The sequence below is a fragment of the Heloderma suspectum genome, chromosome 3 (genome assembly GCF_057233095.1).
Source record: "Heloderma suspectum isolate Gila_16-S chromosome 3, 16-S_ref, whole genome shotgun sequence".
Lineage (NCBI taxonomy): Eukaryota > Metazoa > Chordata > Lepidosauria > Squamata > Helodermatidae > Heloderma > Heloderma suspectum.
The window spans coordinates 30,083,712-30,103,352 of record NC_139460.1 but is presented as its reverse complement, the minus strand read 5'-3'; the positions used below and the strand labels follow the sequence as shown (position 1 = coordinate 30,103,352).

At 43.7% G+C, this 19,641-nt stretch overlaps 1 protein-coding gene across 1 annotated transcript in view; it reads left to right on the top strand.

The window, feature by feature from the left end:
• SLC35F2 (solute carrier family 35 member F2) overlaps positions 1 to 19,641 on the top strand; it is a 43,906-nt gene that overhangs the window by 11,767 nt on the left and 12,498 nt on the right. Inside the window, exons 2-6 of the mRNA XM_084841638.1 lie at positions 2,545 to 2,720; positions 4,765 to 4,892; positions 7,050 to 7,209; positions 11,445 to 11,601; positions 19,224 to 19,276. Of these exons, the coding sequence (XP_084697764.1) occupies positions 2,545 to 2,720; positions 4,765 to 4,892; positions 7,050 to 7,209; positions 11,445 to 11,601; positions 19,224 to 19,276 (674 nt within the window). The remainder of the gene's footprint in view (positions 1 to 2,544; positions 2,721 to 4,764; positions 4,893 to 7,049; positions 7,210 to 11,444; positions 11,602 to 19,223; positions 19,277 to 19,641) is intronic.

The following is a 19,641-nucleotide window of genomic DNA, read 5'->3' as shown; positions in this document are numbered from 1 at the left end:
AAGCAACTGGAGATCTATGTCAGGGGTGGGCAGACTTTAGGTTTGTAGAATCTGCTTTGATTTTTACTTGAACCTGAGATCCACCAATTGGAACTGGTTTCAAAAAGCAAACGCTTAGAATTAAAGAATGCTGAGCCCAGGAATTTGTTTGGAGTACCGGAACTGAACTGAGCTCACAGTCCTTTCACACAGAAACCCACACCTAGTTGCCACTCCCTTCCAGCTTTCCTCATTCCAGCAGTATAATTTGGAAGGAGGTGGTTGCTTAGTTGTTGTCCTTGTTAAACAATTGGGAGTAAGGACTCCTTGCTAATGTACTTCAAATCACTACCAGTAGACCCCAATCTATCTTCTGCCCACCCCTGCTCTATGTTGCTATCCAGGGGGAAATCTACAGCCCCTTAACCATGGATGTACCCTTGGTGTGTATCCACACACTCTCTTGGACACTCTCAAAGAGCTCTAAAAGATTAGTGAGACATGAATTACCTTTGCAGAAGCCTTTCCAATGGATGTGTAGACATCCAAGGGTGAGTCTGGAGGGCATGCAGATGTTGGGGTGGGGTCAGTGGACACAGTCCCACTCTTCTATGTTTACGGTATGCATGGAGGGCCGATGAGTGACCAGCCCTATTTGTGGTTTATGGTCAGCAAAATAAATCAAAACCATGCAACTTATAGCTAAAAGTCTGCCTGAGATCACCTCCATTACCTCATCCAAGAAAGAAATTAATCTGTAGTGTCACCGCAAAGTGGGCCAGAGAGATGCAGCCAAGTACTGGAAGGGAAAGATAATTCTTCTTTTATTTATGGGCCGATAAATAATTGATAAGAACACTGGTAATCAATAGCCATCCCCGTAGCACAATTAGAGAAATTAGCGAAGAGGGAGATGCTTGATACGCAAGGACATTTACTGTTTGTTCCACATGGGAAAAAAACCATTTCAAAGTCAATAGTTAGGTATTCTATGCCATTATTTTAACCCTATAAATCAAGGATGCTGAACCTCCGGCTGCGGACCTAATCAGACAGCCCAGTGGGACAGCCCGGTGTGGCCTGTGCTGACTCTTTGGGTTCCTCCAGGGGCAGGGCTTGGGTACTAAGCTTTGCCCCCTGGAGGAAATCCCTCGGAAGGTATTCCTTCTGCTATCTCTGATCTGAGCCAGCCGTGGAACCCTCGCTGTTATCTCCAATCTGAGAGAGCATACAGTATAGTAGAAATGGTTATAATTTCCTGCCCACCCTCCAGAAGTTTTACCACCATTCTCTAGAATGGCACTCACTTGTCTTTAAGAACATTAATTATATCGCATTATTATTAATGCTACATATTAAAATATTGTATTATTATTAATCCTTTCTTAGCACTTCTGATAGCACATCATTTTATAATCTAATCTATTTATTTACTGTAAATCATCTTGATATTGATTGTTTTCTGCAAGCCAAAAGTATTCATTATGATACAAGTTCATGCATCAAAATATTTTTGTATAATTTTACACAAAGCCGGTATGTGATATCTGGACTAGGGAGAAACAATGAAAAAAGTGCTGCAAATATTTCTTTATTCAACTATCTTTTTGCCTCTTTGCTTCCTAACAACAGGCTTCCAAGGCTATTTACAATACAAGAAAATGAAGACATAAACATAGGATTATTTTTTTAAATAAAAGGCAGTGATGACTGATGAAACCATTGCAGGGACAGTGCATGATGCAGGAAGTTCTTTTCCCAGTCCTTAGACAAACCTGATGCCCTCCAGATGTGTTGGACTACAACTCCCATCATTCCCGGCCAGCATGGCTAATATGAGGCTGAAACCAAGCAAAACAGAGAGTTGTCTACAAAACCTTTTTACTTGGGTACTCAAGGAGTAAGGTAGACAAGACATGTGTATGCATATATAATGCGTGTTAAGTACCTTTTAAAATATTTGATATTGTGGCTCATGTCACTGCTGCAAATTCCCGAATGAGAAACCCTCTACAACCAAACAAAATGCAGCACACCATCCATGTATGTGGCATACACACATGCACGCGTGCATACACACAGTAGGTGCAAGGCGAGAAAAAAAAATTAAGGGGGTTCCAGGATAGGTATCATCAATGGACCCCTCCACAGTGCTAGGGCCCTGGCAGCTGCCCAAGGATGCTAGATGCTGGTGCCAGTCCTGCTGATATCTTCAATTCAGTAGCCATGATATTTACTTTTAGAATTCCTGAGCTGACCTTCATTCTTCTTCTGAAATTCAAACTGTCCTCCAAATAACTGGGCCTCCGGAGCCCCAATTTGTGTTAAAAGATAGAAAGTTGTTAAACTTCGTCAATAGCATGAGCAGGGAAAACAAGTTTCAAAGCTGCCAAGACAGGTCCCAAAATTTGGCATAGCAGCACTTTGCTGTTTAGGCTTGCCTTACTGTGAAGGGAGATACCAGGCAGGAGTGCTTCTGGATTTCATGTGGTGTTGCACGTTGCATTCTATGAATGAATGACTAAAATAATGGCCTTCTAAAGTTCTTCCATTTTGCATTCACAGGCATACTGTGAAAACGCTGGCCCTGGGTCAGATGCTCTCCTTGTTCATATGTGGGACCGCAGTCACAAGCCAGTTCCTCGCTGAAAAGTACAACGTGAATACTCCAATGCTACAGAGTTTCATCAACTATTGCTTACTTTTTCTAGTATACACAGTGACCCTGGCCTTTAGGAAAGGTATAAGTGGGTTCTGTAACAAAACTTACTGTGTGAAGTGTTCCTGTGTTGTGTTTCGGTCAGTCAACCATGCCGTCCTCCAGGATACTGTCTTCCATTCCCCCCACCCCTGCCTGGTTTTCCATTTCCACCCCAGTAGTTGTGCTTATGTGGCCACTGAGCATGTTCAGTCTTCCCTGGGCTGCTTTCGGTCTCCTCCACCCCCTTTAGGGGGAATAAAATTCCCCTACACTTTATTTATTTATTTATTCAATTTATAACACGCCTATATACAAATACTCTAGGTGGCGTATGAAGTTAAAAACAACTTAACAAAAAATCCAACAATAAAAACAACACAGCTTAAAATCAGTATAAAAGAGTCAGCAAAAAGGAACAAGAATTCTAAAAAGGGGAGGCCTGCCAGAATAACAGAGTCTTTAATTCCTGCTTAAAAAACTTCAAAGAGGTCAGCAGGCGCATTTCAATCAGCAGGTCATTCCACAACTGAGAGGCGGCAAAGGAAAAGGTCTAAATAGTTTTTGTACTTCTGCAAAGCCTACAGATACCTCCCTGTTGTGGATAGATGGTGCCATTTGGCTACAAATGATCAACACTCATCTCTGAATTTTGGAAACGGAAGGAATAGTGAAGACAACTGCAGAAAAGCATTGTGGAACATAATCCAACGTTTTGCTTGACTTTTCAGATTTAAGGCAGCAGTTTTCAGACAGTATTCTGGAGAACCTGAGCTGCTCTGAAAACCTATCTGGGGTTTTTCAGTGATCCCTGGTCTCCCCATGTAGCAGAATGAGGAAGTAGAGTTTTAAGATGATAAAATGGGCTGTACCATTTCAGACTGCAGGAAGAGAAGTACACTCTAGAGTGTTCTGCTATGTAGAAAAAGTAAAAATCCTTGTGTCTAGAAAACTAGCATATCAAGAAGTGGGCTGGAATAGAACCTTTCTTTCAGACATGCTAGTTTTCTACCTTCTGGATTTTTTTTTTTTTTTTTACATGGGAAAGCATTCAGAAGCGGCATACCCCACCCGCATTCTGCAGTGATACAGTCCACTTTACTTCTGAAACATCATTCTGTGAGTGCAGACCACACCTAAAAAAATAGTAACGGTAGTTAAGTTTGCCCACCATTACCAGTCCTTTCCTGCATTATTTATCCCCAGAGAACAGTCAGGTGTGTTGTAGGCACTTACCCACTTCATGTGAGGTGACAGTGAGGCTCAACAGGCTTGTCCAATGTCCTGTGTCAGCTGTGTGTGCGGCAGTGTCCCTCACAATGGGCAGAGGTTCTGTGGCAGATGTGTCAGCACTGAAAGTGTTCTGTGAAAGTACGGAGTTTGAAAACTAGTGATTTACATAGTTGGAGTTGGCTTTGCTTAAGTGCATCTTTTATTTTAGTCAAAAATATTTTTACCCTACCTTTCCTTTTTAAAAAATGCTCAAGGCACCTTACAGTACAACAGACAATTAAAATACAAGCTAATAATAACAAATAAAAGAGGGAAGTGACAGCTGATAAAACATTAAAACTAATATATTTGGGAAATTTTAAGAAATTATTCATCCTCCAAATAACTGAGCCTCCGAAGGCCAATTTGTGTTAAGGAAATTTGCTCGGAAAAAGGAAAATATTTACAAAGGTATGAAAGACCATGAAAGAAGGGTTGAGACAGGCCTCCTTAGTAGTGGGGCTGCCCTAAGATACTTTGCTGCCCAAGGCAGAGCAATGTATGCACCCACCAGAAAATAGGACAAGTGTCTCTCCCGCTGCCTGGCAGTAAAACTACAACAAGAATACATTAAATAACAGTTTGCTGCCCTTTTATGAGGCGCCTGAGATGGCTGCATCGCTCTGCCTAATGGTAGGGCGGGCCCTGCAGGAGTTCCAGGGCTTAGGCACAGCTGCAGAGAAGGCCTTCTCCCACATCCCAGTCCAAACCAACTTGGATGTTAGTGGGACACAAAGGAGAGCTTCTGCAGAAGAGCTGAATGGGTGAGCAGGCTCATATGTTTATGTCGGCGTATGTGTTTACTTTTTCTCCAGACGGTGACAACCTCTTGCAAATCCTGAAGAGGAAATGGTGGAAATACATTTTGCTTGGATTAGCTGACGTTGAAGCTAACTACACCATTGTAAAAGCTTACCAGTATACCACTCTAACAAGTGTCCAGGTAAAAAGAACAAAGAGGCTTGTGGCACCTTAAAAAGAAACACATTTGTTCTGTCATGAGCTTTTATAGGCAGGTACTACTGAGAGCCAGTGGGATGTAGTGGTTAGAGCAGGGTGGGCAACTTGTGGCCCTCCAAATGTTTTAGCCTACACCTTCCATGATCCCTCACCATTGGCTATGCTGGTAAGGCAGCCCCTTATATTTGCTGTACAATGAAATGTACAAGCCATGAAATGTGTTGTCCTTTGGGCAGTTATTTGGAGGGGCTCTGCAAAAGGGGGTGAAAATGTGTGACCGTTATGCTAGAATAGCCTTCACCCTGAATGGGAAGCAGGGAGGCATTGCTCATTCTACTGGGACAGTGCTCCCTGATTTGCTAAGCTGCGGCACAGCAAAACAAGGCAGTGGCAGACCAGTTGCCTGAGCCCCAGTGATGTGCTTCTCCCTCCACCTGTTCAGAGGGAGCACAGCGCTCTTAGTGACATTATTGCTTAGCCAGATTTGACTGGCTGTGTAGTACTATGACATCATATTTATTATATGATTCTTAGTTGGCAAAGAAGGGAGCACTAATAATGGTACAAAACACAAATAGATTGAGGCTATGAATAGGTGTGAAAAAATGTGATTAGTCACAAAAGTAAAAGGGTTTTTTTTTGCAGGGGGTGGTTGGGAATATTTGCCCCTCTTGAAAGCCCAATTTTTCACTCCAAAATGTTCAAGGGTAAACATTCAGCAGAGCTCTTCCTAAAATTAAACCAGTAGCCTTTTAGTGTAATCAGTTAAAAATCTTTTGATTTAAAAAGGTCTTAGTAGTTAATTGGGCAGTACATTTTTGAAATTGTTAATCATTTGTAATAACAATCACATACAAAGCACCTTCCCCATCTGGCAACTTCCACACCATGGGAGTTTTCCAGCTGCTTTCTTTGGACAAGAAATAAAGAGCAACATTTTTGCTTTTGTTGTTGGGTTGTTTTCAATTTGAGGAAGCGTATTGTAGAGTTTTTGAGGCTGATAAAAGCGAGATGGTCACTGCTGTTTCCCAACAGTTAGGGCTATGATAATCCCATGCAGAATCTCTTGTAAGTGAGCCTCGCTGAACACAGTGGGACGTACTTCTTATTAAACATGTATAAGGATCAGGCAGTAAAAGAAACATAAAAAGCCTTCAACTTCTCTTTGCCAAAGAGATATCCATTCTGGGTCAGGCTTTGTCCCAGTGGAACAAGCTACTGCCAGAAGGCTTTTTGAAGTCAGTTCTGCATGCCACCAAACTGGTTATTTCTAATGCTAAAAATAGCCACACTGCAGCCCCCAAATCTACAGACCAAGTAGCTAATGCCGATTATAATTATGTAGGCCAGTGATGCTAGAGGAAGTGTACCAATTCCAGTATACATAGGGAAAAAGTACAGGAGGTCTGATTATTGGATTATCTATCAGCACCCCAGACACTACTGTTAACTGTAAAATATATGCTGTGCTTCAAAAGTATTCTATGTAACATAAGTTTTGTCTGCCCTTTTCATCAAAAGGCTCTGAAACCACTCAGTGATTCTTTCCCAATGTGTCGTTCAAAAGCCCGCGGTGTCCAGGCACTGATGACCTTATTTAATTTGCCAAAATTTGCTCATGGGTCTTGGAATTCTAATGCTAAGTTTCCCTCTAGCCCCCATTAATAACCCAGCGGTTTGGGTTTAGGCTGTCATAGTCTCACTGTGATATCAGAGCACATAAGCCAATAGTAGCTAGAGGACTTGGGTTGCCTCACAACGAGGTCTCATTGACCACAAGAAACAGAACCCTTATCTTGTTAGGGAGTTGCTCAGTTTTTATAGAAAATTGCCTTTGAAATCTGTCCTACTGATATAATCTGTTTCACAGGAAAAGTAATTTTTGATTGGTTTGACTATACTACACTAATAAGAATAAGCAGATTTTAAAAATCTCAGAATTCTGTGTTTTGCATGGCAAAAAGTAGTAGTAGTGCAAATAGAGATTTAGGATGCAATTCAGCAAGATTGTGTCCATAGGCTTCTAAACTGGATTTACACTGGCTAGATAGCTTATCCTGAATATTTGCTATTTTATACAGAAATGAGTACTTGTGACTCTTTTTTATGACTGAGATCTGTTTCCTTCTGTACATGGCAGCTGCTAGACTGTTTTGGGATTCCTGTGCTGATGGCTTTATCGTGGTTCATCCTCCACGCAAGATACAAACTGATCCATTTCATTGCTGTTGCTGTCTGCCTGTTGGGTGTGGGGACTATGGTTGGTGCAGATATATTAGCTGGGAGGCAAGATGGTGAAGGTAAGGTCTGAGCAAAATGTCTTGGTGAAATGTGCAAAAAATTATAACTATGATAGTGGCAAGGAACTAATTCAATATGCTGAATGCTTGGTGTGAATCAGATTTGTACCTACTGGAATGTGTCCTCCAGATATATCTGGACAAAATAATAGCAGTCTCTTTGTCTCAGTAGAAAATGTAAATACTTTGCCGCTAAATGCTGAGTTTAGAAAGTCTGAACGCTGAACTGAGACCAGCTAAAAATAATTAAAAGATGCATGGAATATCTAAATGTCCAAATAGGTATTGCCAAGTACTACATATGCCTCCTTCATTGCTAGAGAATTATGGGGCTTTCTTAGCCAGAGCTGCTCCCAAAGCTGGAACTGGCCACGTTTGCACCATCACAAGCTGCAGTGCACCAGTATCTATCTTAGTTGGAGCATAGGAGCTGCTATTAGGTAGCCGCCCTGATCCAGATTTAATCACATATAGCTATGCATAACTAGTGGTGCCAGGATGTGGATTAGGATATGCAGTCGGATAAGGACATAGGAAGAATCCTGCTGAATCTGGCCAAAGGTCCATCGAGTCCAGAATCTTCAAGCATGGCATGAAGGCAGTAGCCCTTGCCTGCTGATATCCTCCAGCAGCTGGTGTTCAGTGGCATAATGCTTCTAGAGGAGTGCCTCTCCTGGTATGAACCTACCTGTACACTATGATTTTAATTTAAGGCCCTCCTCCAAGTGCCTCATCTGAGGGAGACTCAGAGGATGGTAAGAAGGGAGAGGGCCTTCTTGGTGGTGGCCCCCTGATTGTGGAACACTCTCCCAGTGACGTCTGCCTGCCGCCAACGTTATCATCTTTCCGGCGTCGGGTTAAGGCTTTTCCCCTACTCCCAGGCATTTGACAGCATATGATAAGATTTTTAATGGGTACTGGAAGTTTTATTCTTGATTGTACATATTGTTTTATACATTTTTATGCAAATTATATTATATTATATTAGTATTTTCAGGGTTTTAACTGTTGTAAACCACCGAGAGAGTTTTGGCTATAAGGCAGTGTAGAAATGTAATAAATAAATGAAATGGATACAGAGATACATACCCAATTAAAGGTATTGTAGTGTGGAAAAAGACCAGGTTTGGGGATCATGCAGGCCTCCAGATGTGGTTGGATTGCAACTTCCATGAGCCATAGACCGCACAGCCAATGGTGAGGGATGGTGGGAGTTTCAATCCAACAATATCTTGAGGGCAACATGTTCCCCATCCCCAAGATGGGCAATATTTGGATCTGTATCTGATTTGCACCCATGTTGTCTGATCCTGCAAGTGCTGCATGCATCTCCTTATCTGGATCAGGGTGAGGGTTTCCTTCCTGCTATGGTGCATGCAACCAAGCTGTCGTCTCTGCCAGATCTTTTGCGTCTGCCTTTCAAGTTTCACAGGTTTTTCTCAGGCTGGAGATTACATCCTGGATTAAGCCAATCAGGTGAATAAAGGCCAGCACTGCCGGAGGCTCTTAACTGCCGTGTGACAGACAGAAATCCAGCAAGGTTTTTTTTTTTTTTTCTGTCAATGCCAGTACAATGGTAGAAAAAGCTTCGCTTGCTAAATTTTCCACTTGTCAAAGAAAAAGAGCCCTGCCAGGGTAAAAAGCTAGTAAGAGCAGCAATTTGAGTATTGAATGGATATCGAACAATATTCCTCAATTGAATCATGTTGGAGCAAGTCCTAGTAAAACAAGCGCTAACGCCCAGGGCCTCAAAAATAAAATAAAATGCTAACATACTCTTAGCATCCATTTAGAAACTTTCTGAGAAGCAGAACCTTGGTCCAGCTCCTGCAGAGTTTGATCTATTGATTTTCATGGAGAGATAAATTGGGCCATTAATGTGAGAGAGAGAGAGAGAGAGAGAGCGCGCAAGAGAGAGCGAAGCTACGTTTCTAGAAAGGTGATGTTCTTCATTAACTGGATCTGCAGCTTTGCTGAATTTCTTAAGGTGTTCCAACAGAAATAACAGGTAGCCTGTAGGTTTCCCACAAATCTGGATTTCTCACAATCTAGGCTTACCTGGATTTCAAAACAGCATTTCATGACTTTGTCTCAATAGCCAGCATTGGGATTCTTCCCCTCCACCCCCCAAGTTAGAACTGGAGACACACACCACTCTTGCATCAGGAAAGGTCTATAAGAACAAGAATGACCTGATCTCAGAAGGAGCCCATCTTCTGTGTTTCTGCATGAGTCACTGATCTGGGCATATTTCCCTGCTTGAAGGCAATGAGCCCATAGCAGTGATTCATACAGAAGAGCAGTAGGCAGACTCCTTTGACAGTGGGCGCTCCCTGGGTTCACTGGGGCATTTAATTATTTAAATAAATGATTTTCTTTGTTTGGAGCACTCTTGTGTGCCTTGAACACACAGTTTAAGAATTACTGGCCTTGATTTCAGACACAAAGAAGGCAGCCCTGCTGCAGGACATGGAAGGTAGGACAATTTGGGGAGTTGGTCCCAACAGGAACAGCCTGGCTCATTTCTCTCTCAGCCAGTTGCCACCACATGCATTTGTCACGGTAGCTGCTTATTTACCATACATTTAGGGCACAATCCTGTGGGGCAAGTCAGCCACCTCCAAACTCAGAGGCAGCAGACTATCTAATATTGGGCAGGCAGAGCAAAGAGCGGATCTTCTCCTCTGCTATCCAGCCACCCTGCATTTGCAGCTAGACAGCTGATTTTGGCTGTCTAGTGGGGGACCACAGCGGGGGGGAGGTCTCATGGCACATAGGAAGCATTGTAATGATTCTTCCGCGGTCTCCTCCCCTCCCCCAGGAACAGCCCCTTTTCGCCCACTCCACGCTGCGCTTACATACGCAGAGACAGGGATGATCCATGCTGCCTGCAAGGCAGCCAGGGGAGGGGCAGGGAGTGGGGTTTGGGGGAATTTCAGTTCCCAGAAACCAAATAATCCTATGGCCATAGCATTGCTCCCTTAACTTATTTGTCATGCATTTTGAAACCAAACAGTGTTCTTGGCATCTTTCCCAGTTTTGGCCTGCTCCTGGTTGTTCTCTGGATACTATTCTTGACCCTCCTCGGTTCAGTGTTCCCAAGTTGTGGAAACATCTAGATTTTGTTGCCACTGTTTTCTGGAATATCTGGTTTCTCTGCCTAACGTCTCTTCCAAATTTCTAGCTTCTATATTCCCAGTTCAGTCCCTGAGAATGTCTGAGCAAGTCCTCTGGCCATTTCTCCTCTGTGTTCGTATAGCTCATTGGTTCAGATCTGAAGCAAGTCTCACAATATGGCTGGCCCCTCAGGTGTGTTGTTGGCAGATCAACTGAAATGTCAGAAACAGTTGGATCATCTAATAACGGGTTCCCACTTCATTCTGTGCATTGCTCCCTGCTCCCAATTCCTGATCTTCACCAGCCACATATGGTTATCCCACAGAGAAATAATAGTTCAATACTCAGGCCTTACCTATTCACTTTCTCCAAGTCCTTCTATAACACCAACCAGCAAACTTTCGCCCTCTGTCTCCACAGAGGGCATGGAAAGACTGTACAAGAGATGATCCTTAAGGTAAGCCTTAAGGTGCAAATGTGATTCACCTTCCTTATTCTATGGATAGGAACATGCAACCCATAAGTAAGGCTGGATGCATTCAGTTGTCCAGATATATCATGAAAGGAATAAAACGCGTCTCCCCGCACCAGGCACATGCACTCCACCCCGACCCCTCCTTCTCCAGAGCGGTTCAGAAGCTTTTGCTTCCATTTTTTATTAACCATGGCTTTCCTTGTCTTCTGAACCTGACATAGCATGGATAAACTTAACTATGTTTTGTTTGAAGCAAGCCAACTTCGAACAGTGGTTTATGTCACTGGCTGGTTTCTACAAACCGTTGTTAAGATTAACCACAGTCAGATGTAACACTAAACTGTGGTTAATCAAAACTGGAAGCCAAAGCTTCTGATCTCTTCCTCATGGCCGCACCAGGGGGTCAGAGGGAGCACACAAAACCAGAGGGAAGCTCGTCTTGTTCCCAGCAGCCCAGATCTACTGAGCAGAAAAGAGAAAAGGAAGTCACTGGTAAGTAACAAGTGGTCCTTTCTCTTCCATGAAAGATGCCAAATAGCTGGAAACATTACCGGTATAGTTATATATAATTTTATCATTAAACATACCCACGTGTTTATTTTACAGCAGTTCCTTTTTTTGTCTTTTTTTGTCTTCTGAACAGGAAGCAACGTGGTGATTGGAGATGTCTTAGTCCTTCTTGGTGCATCGTTGTATGCCGTTTCGAATGTGAGTGAGGAATACATTGTGAAAAATCTGAGCAGAGTGGAGTTTCTAGGAATGGTGGGCTTGTTTGGGACTATTATCAGCAGTCTGCAGCTGTAAGGATCTATTATATGTACTTTAATTGTAATTAAGAAAACCATCCCTACCACAGAATTATTTCTTCCCTTCCACGAATTGGTGGGTGTGTTATTAATCCATTGTTAACGTTGCTATTAACCTCTTTTGGGAGCATGGACATCTGTGGGGTTGCCAGGATGCAACCCGGAGAGTCCTTCCTTAGTTTTAAATTAACTTCCAAACTGGGAAACTAGGCAGCTGTGACTTCTTTCACACATGTTCCCAACCCCGCTGTCCTTTTATCTATCCATCTCCCACGCCTTCCATTGTAAGCAAGACTTAAAATTTATGGTGGGGCAGGGGGAATCTCCAGGTTGTGACCTGACAGCCCTAGGCCATTTAGGTCTTTTATTTGGTTGCCTGACCTAGTTCATTCTTCTCATACTTAGTGTGTACTTAGCTTTCTTTTCATATTGACTTCTTGTAGCTTACGTGCTGATCATGCCATCTGTTGGAATTCCAAGTCTTGTAAATGGTTATTCATGCAAATATTCTACTTGACTTTCATGGAATTAGCCACAGAATTAAGGACTGTTTCCCGCCTCCCAGCTGAGCAGAGCCAAGCAAGCTGCTCCAGCTGGTCCAGGGACTACAGAAGCAAGCAAGCTCCCAGAGAGCGAGCGACCAGAGCGAGCGACCAGGGGGAGCAAAGAGGAGTTGGCCAGGGGAGTTCGGCAGGGGACGTCAAGGGGGAAGCCCCTAACATTTTTTCCCCATTTTTTAAATTTAATTTATTTGTATTTTTTAACTAACTTTTTTCCATTTATTTGTCTTGTAACACACACTTCCACACCAGTGGGACTCTGCTTTTAACCTCTACTGAGTAGAGGAGCAGGCACAGGCTAGTCTAGAACAATCACAAAGCTAGACACAAAAAGGGAAAAGAGGCAATGGAAGGACAGGACTCTCCAGTGGTGGTGACCTGCAAGGTGTATGCAATGTTTGTTTTCTTGCCTGAGAACAAAATGGCCTATACCTGCAACAAGTGCAAGTTGATCACGCTGCTGGAAGAAAAAGTAAGTGGACTGGAGCGGCGACTGTTGACCCTCTGGGGAATAAGAGAATACGAAGAGTTCTTGGACAGAATGGGGGAACTACAGGAGCAAAGGGAAGACCAGAAGCTTGAAGAGCAACAGCAAGATGAGGCAGAAGAGGAAACTGCTGAGGTGAGGAAAAATGCAGTAGAGGATACTCCTTGGAAAAGGGTGACAGGAGAAGAAGAACTAGACACCACTCTGCACCAGTGGAAGCAGTGGAGCTGTGGAACCGATTCCAGGTACTTGCAGATGAGACTGGAGGACAGCCTGCAGAGGAAGAATCATAGGGGAACCTACATGAGAGTGAGCAAGAGGCTGAAGGTCAGTCAAACAGAGGCGATGAAACCCAGGCCTACAACTAGAAGAGGAGAAGAGTGGTAGTAGTGGGAGACTCCTTGCTGCGTGGGATTGAGACCCAAGTATGTCGCGAAGACCCGTGGACTCGCCAGGTATGTTGTCTCCCAGGAGGACGGATTAGAGACGTGACTGAAAGGTTGCCTGCACTCATAAAGCCCACTGACAGGTATCCCTTTCTTCTCATCCAATGATACCGCCAAGCGGAGCTACGAAGAAATCACGTCAGACTTTGAAGCTTTGGGAAGGAAACTCAAGAACTTTGGGGCCCAGATGGTTTTCTCATCCATCCTTCCAGTAGTTAGAAGAGGGATAGAAAGGGAACGAAAAATAATCTGGGTGAATGACTGGCTACGAAGGTGGTGCCGACGAGAGAGATTTGGATTCTGGGACCACGGGCTATACTTCCTGGAAGATGGGCTGTTGGCAAGGGACGGGTTGCACCTCACAAAGGATGGGAAGAATGTGTTTGGCCACAGCATGAAGAACTTCATCAGGAGGGCTTCAAACTGAATCCTACGGGAAAGGGAGATGTAATGTTGGGGGTAACAATGGACGTAGGCGCATGCACTGCAACGGAGAGAACAGCTCTGATAGCGCCCAATAATAGTCTTCAGACACATGTAGGAAGAAAGCTAGACTATGAAGCACATGGTCTTCGATGTCTATATACTAATGCCCAGAGTATGGGAAAGAAACAGAACGAACTTGAACTCTTAATACAGGAGGGAAATTATGACTTGATAGGTATAACTGAGACTTGGTGGGATGACTCTCCTGACTGGAATACAGCAATTGAAGGATATAACTTGTTCAAAAAGAACAGGAGGAACAGAAAGGGAGGTGGCGTTGCACTGTATGTGAAAAATACATATATCTGCACAGAAATACAGGAGGATGAGCTTGGTAGCCCCATCGAAAGCATCTGGATCAAAATAAATGGAGCAAAGAATAAAAGGGACCTGGTGGTCAGAGTCTACTACCGGCCACCCAATCAAGGAGAAGATGAGGATGAAACTTTTGAAAAGCAAATAGCCAATGTTTTATGGAAGCATGATGTAGTAGTAATGGGGGACTTCAATTTCCCCGATATTTGTTGGGAGACATATTCTGCAAAACATGGTCCCTCCAGGAAATTCCTGACTTGTGTGGTGGATAACTTCCTCCTACAGAAAGTAGAGGAAGGAACTAGAGGATCGGCTATCCTTGACTAGATCCTAACCAACAGAGATGACTTAGTGGATAAAGTAGCAGTTACAAGAACTCTGGGGGAAAGCGACCAAGTTGTACTTGAGTTCTTGGTTCTGAGGGAAGAAAAAGCCAAGTGTAGTCAAACGTGTACCCTGGATTTTAGGAAAGCCGATTTTAATAAACTCCGAACAATGATCAGTAAGGTCCCATGGCAAGCGACGCTAACAAGAAAAGGAGTCCAAGATAGATGGGAGCTTTTAAAAAAGGAAATTCTCAAGGTACAATTACAAACCATTCCAACAAGAAAAAAAGGTGGAAGACAGCAGAAGAAGCCAATGTGGCTTCACAAAAAGCTTAGGAATGACCTGAAAACAAAAAAGGACACATATAGGAAGTGGAAAGAAGGCCAAGTTACAAAGGAAGAGTACAGGCAGGTAGCACAGAATTGCAGGGATGGTGTCAGGAAGGCTAAAGCTGAGAACGAGCTGAGGTTAGCAAGGGATGCTAAAAACAACAAAAAGGCTTTCTTCAGCTATGTGCATAGTAAAAGGCAGAGGAAAGAAATGGTTGTTCAGCTGTTAAATAAGGATGGCAAAACGATAACAGATGACAAAGAAAAGGCAGAGGTGCTCAATTCCTACTTTGTCTCAGTCTTCTCCCAAAAGAGGGTCTATGACCCCCCTGGCAAAGGCGAAGTACAGGCTGAAGGGGCAGGATTGCAGCTTGAGATCGACAGGCATATGGTCAAGGAACACCTAATGACTTTGAATGAGTTCAAATCTCCAGGGCCAGATGAACTGCATCCTAGAGTAATAAAGGAACTGGCAGAAGAACTCTCAGAACCGCTGTCTATTCTCTTTGAGAAATCATGGAGGACGGGGGAAGTGCCAGATGACTGGAGGAGGGCTAATGTTGTCCCTGTCTTCAAAAAGGGTAAAAAGGAGGAACCTAGAAACTACAGACCAGTCAGTCTGACATCAATCCCTGGGAAGATTCTGGAGCAGATGATAAAGCAATCCATCTGGAAGCACCTTGATGTCAGGGGTGGACACTGAGCCCCATAGAATCCCCAGAGTAGTTTTGATTCGGAGGAAGAGCAGTCGCTCCTGGGAGAGGAGCGTGCCCCTTTTTCCCAGGGCCCGCAGCTGACAGACATTTCTCCCACCCACATTCCTAGATTAGAAAGCAGTCCAGGGAGTGACCCAGCACCAATAGCTGACTGGTTGGATGCGCGGCGCAGACGCAGAGAGCGGCGCCAAATGGAGAGCGCGGAAAGGAGGCATAGCGCCCGGTTGGCGCTCAAAGAACGGTTGCGCCCAGAGGATCCAAGGGAAAAGGGGAGGGATTCTCCCTAGTCCTTATATTCAGGGGTCTGCCAGTAATTGCTTTTCAAACGGGGACCAACTGTTCCAACTTAGGGCATAGGGATGCTGCTGCTCAGATCTAGTTGCTACCTGTAGAGTTGTAAGTTGTAGAAGAAGAATAAAGCTTTGAAAAGAATCCCTTTGTCTGCGTCTGGACTTGGCTACTGGATTAGATTGAGAGAGCCCTCCAAGGAGCCCTTGACACTTGAAAACAATGCAGTGATTACTCGAAGCCAACATGGATTTGTCAAGAACAAGTCCTGCCAGACGGATCTGATCTCATTTTTTGATCAAGTAACCTCCCTTGTGGACCGTGGGAATGCTGTAGACATCATATACCTCGACTTCAGCAAAGCTTTTGACGAAGTGCCCCATGATATCCTGATGAGCAAACCAGCTCAAAGTGGGCTAGATGAAACAACGATCCGGTGGATCCACAGTTGGCTACAATCGGACTCAAAGAGTGCTTATCAATGGGACCTTCTCAAACTGGGGAGAGGTAACGAGTGGGGTACCGCAGGGCTCAGTCCTGGGCCCAGTACTCTTCAACATTTTTATTAATGACTTGGAGGAGGAGGTGCAGGGAATGCTGATCAAATTTGCAGATGGCACAAAATTGGGCGGGATAGCTAATACTTTGGAAGACAGAAACAAAATTCAAAGTGACCTGGATAGACTGGAGCGCTGGGCAGAAAACAACAGAATGACATTTAATAGGGATAAATGCCAAGTTCTGCAGCTAGGAAAAAGAAACCAAATGCACAGTTACAAGATGGGGGATATGTGGCTCAACAACACTGCAAGCGAGAAGGATCTTGGAATTGATGTCGACCACAAGCTGAATATGAGCCAACAATGTGATGTGGCTGCAAAAAAAGGCAAATGCTATTTTGGGCTGCATTAATAGAAGCATAGCTTCCAAACCCTGGGAAGTACTAGTTCCCCTCTACTCAGCACTGGTTAGACCTCATCTGGAGTACTGTGTCCAGTTCTGGGCACCACACTTTAAGAAGGATGCAGACAAACTGGAGAGGGTTCAGAGGAGGGCAACAAAGATGATCAGGGGACTGGAAACAAAGCCCTATGAAGAGAGACTGAAAGAACTGGGCATGTTTAGCCTTGAGAAGAGAAGACTGAGGAGAGATATGATAGCGCTCTTCAAGTACTTGAAAGGTTGTCACAGAGAGGAAGGCCAGGATCTCTTCTTCATCATCCCAGAGTGCAGGACACGGAATAATGGGCTCAAGTTACAGGAAGCCAGATTCCGGCTGAACATCAGGAAAAACTTCCTGAGTGTTAGAGCAATACGACAATGGAACCAATGACCTAGGGAGGTGGTGGGCTCTCCCACACTGGAGGCCTTCAAGACGAGGCTGAACAGCCATCTGTCAGGGATGCTCTGTCTTGGATTCCTGCATTGAGCAGGGTGTTGGACTCGATGGCCTTGTAGGCCCCTTCCAACCCTACTGTTCTATGATTCTATATTCTGTGGGATTAATCACTGGCAGGCTGGCATCTTACTTTTCTGGATCGCATTACCCCCATTTTACAGAGATATATCTGCAAACTTTTAGCTTTCCAGTATTTTAGCTTTGCTGTTTTAAATCTGTATTTTAAATCTCTGCATTGCTGCTAGGTTTTATTCTGGTTTCATTCTTTTATTCTAGTTGTTTTGCTACATTGTGGTTTTAATGCTTTTATATTTTATATTGTTTTACTGTGTACTTTTTGGTTTTAGTTTTTGTGAACCGCCCAGAGAGCTTCGGTTATTGGGCAGTATAGAAATAAATAGATAAACAAACGTTAACAGTTGCACAGCAAGCAGAAATCCAACCACTCTTCCCATTGCTTCATCTCCATAATGAGAGCCAGTGTGGTGTAGTGGCTAGAGCGTTGGACTGGGAGCCGGGAGATCCAGGTTCTAGTCCCCACTTGGCCTCGGAAGCTCACTGGGTGACTTTGGGCCAGTCACAAACTCTCAGCCCAACCTACCTCACAGGGTTGTTGTTGTGAGGATAAAATGGAGAGGAGGAGGATTATGTACACCACCTTGGGTTTCTTAAAGAGTAAAAAAGGCAGGATATAAATGTAATAAATTAATAAAAAAATAAAATAAAAAAAATTACCCTATTGATCCCTGCCAACTACATAAGACTTAAAGGCACTGGTGTCTGTCCATGAAAATGGTGGTAACCCATTTTCGGAAAGACAGGTTTTCCAATGAAATTGGAAGCTATGGAGTTCATTGTGGGCAAAATGTCTTTAATACTGTTTCTTAAAGTAATCCTGTATACTAATACTGAGCTCATTCTCTGAGTGTGGATTCCTGTGTAGCCAGAATGGCACATCCATGCACAAGAGGGAGGAATCTGCAGTCTTAGGGAAACTCCAGGTTTTGTGGAAGTACAAAACGTCTTTAGGGGAAAAAAAACCCAAGGGAGGGAAAAACCCTGAGGACTGAGGATGCTCAGTGAGCATGGAATACTGAATGACTGGTGGGAATAGAAAACCACAGGGGAATTGAATGGAGCCTCCTGAAAAGGCATGGCTGGCACACTGAACTGGAGGCCTCTATGCTGCAACATTTTGTAGCAGGTCCCAGTTGTATAACCAACAAGAGATGAGATCTACTTTTTTTAAAAGGCATTTCTTTTCAGTGGCCTATGCATGAATTTACAACTAGGAAGAACATAGGTAAACGCGTTGAAATGAAACAATACTGGTAGCCATTAATGGTTCTGCAAGTAAACATGTTTCAGTTAGTAAAGTCTTGTTCTAGCCAAACGCTGTGCTGGTTGAAACAGGATGGAGATAGGCTTGTACAGTGCATGCAGTCCTGGAGGCTGTTTTATGGGATTTGTGTGAGCATCCTGTAGATCCTAGTGTTCTTTCACAGCAAGATCCTAATCCTGCTGGCCATAACCAGGAGAACAGCGCTGAATCGTTCAACTGAGTGGGAGGCTACCTGATGCATCTTTTCTTTGATTAATTTTATCTTCTGATCGTTTTTATTGCTTGATTTACAGAAGTTGTTAATTGCCTCAGTGGTTCCATTAAGAAGCTGAAAGGCAGACTATAAATATTTTAATAAAACAAAATAAAATCTGAAGAAGTGGCTCTAGTCCATGAAAGCTTATGTCAGCCTTCCCCAGCCTGGTGTCCTCCAGATGTGCTGGATTACAACTGCTGGCTGGGAATTATGGGAGTTGTAGTCCAACACATCTGGAAGACGAAGCCTGGTTTGTGCCATTATAAATTTGTTTGTCTTTTGGTGCTAAAAGACTCTTTTGTATGTGTTGTTGACCATCAAGGCTAATCACACTGACTTGTGGACAAGCTCTACTGAACTCAGTGGGGCTTACATTCAAGTAAACATGCATAGGATTGGGCTGTCATCCAATTTATCTGTTATCACTAATTATTAATCACTGTCATTTGCTTGATCAGCCTTCCCCAACCTGGCTGTGCTGGGATGGGTATGGTAATTGGCCAAGTTAGCTAGGTACGATGGAAGTTGTACTCCAACTTATTGGGAGTGCACCAGACTGAGGGAGGCTGTGCTAGATTCTGGCATCAACACCTCCCCAATTTTAAATTCAGTGTTTTTCTTTTGTTTTTCTTCTCTGTCCTCCTCCTTCCCTGCCTTCTCTTTAGAGCCATTGTGGAACATAAAGACATAGCTAATATTCAGTGGAACTGGAAAATCGGTATGTGTACTCTGAAATACCAGAGCTACTAACCTTTGAATGGCCTGCACATCTCTCTGTGGTGGTATTTCCTGCCATATTAAGAACCATAGCAGAGGGACAGTGCTAACTACTAGTTTAGCGAGAGATGCATTTAATCCAGCTATCCTTCTCTCACTCCCCCAAACCCGTGATCAGTGCTTTCAAACTTAATATTTCATGTCTCTCTTTATTAGATTGAAACTGTTGGGATTTAGGTGCACCAGCCTTTCTCTGGGCTGCACCTATTGGTTTAGTTACTCTACTTTATAGCTGACAGAAGATTTAAAAACATGGGAGGGGGTTGTAGCTCAGTGCTGGAGCATGTGCTCTGCATAAAGGTTTCA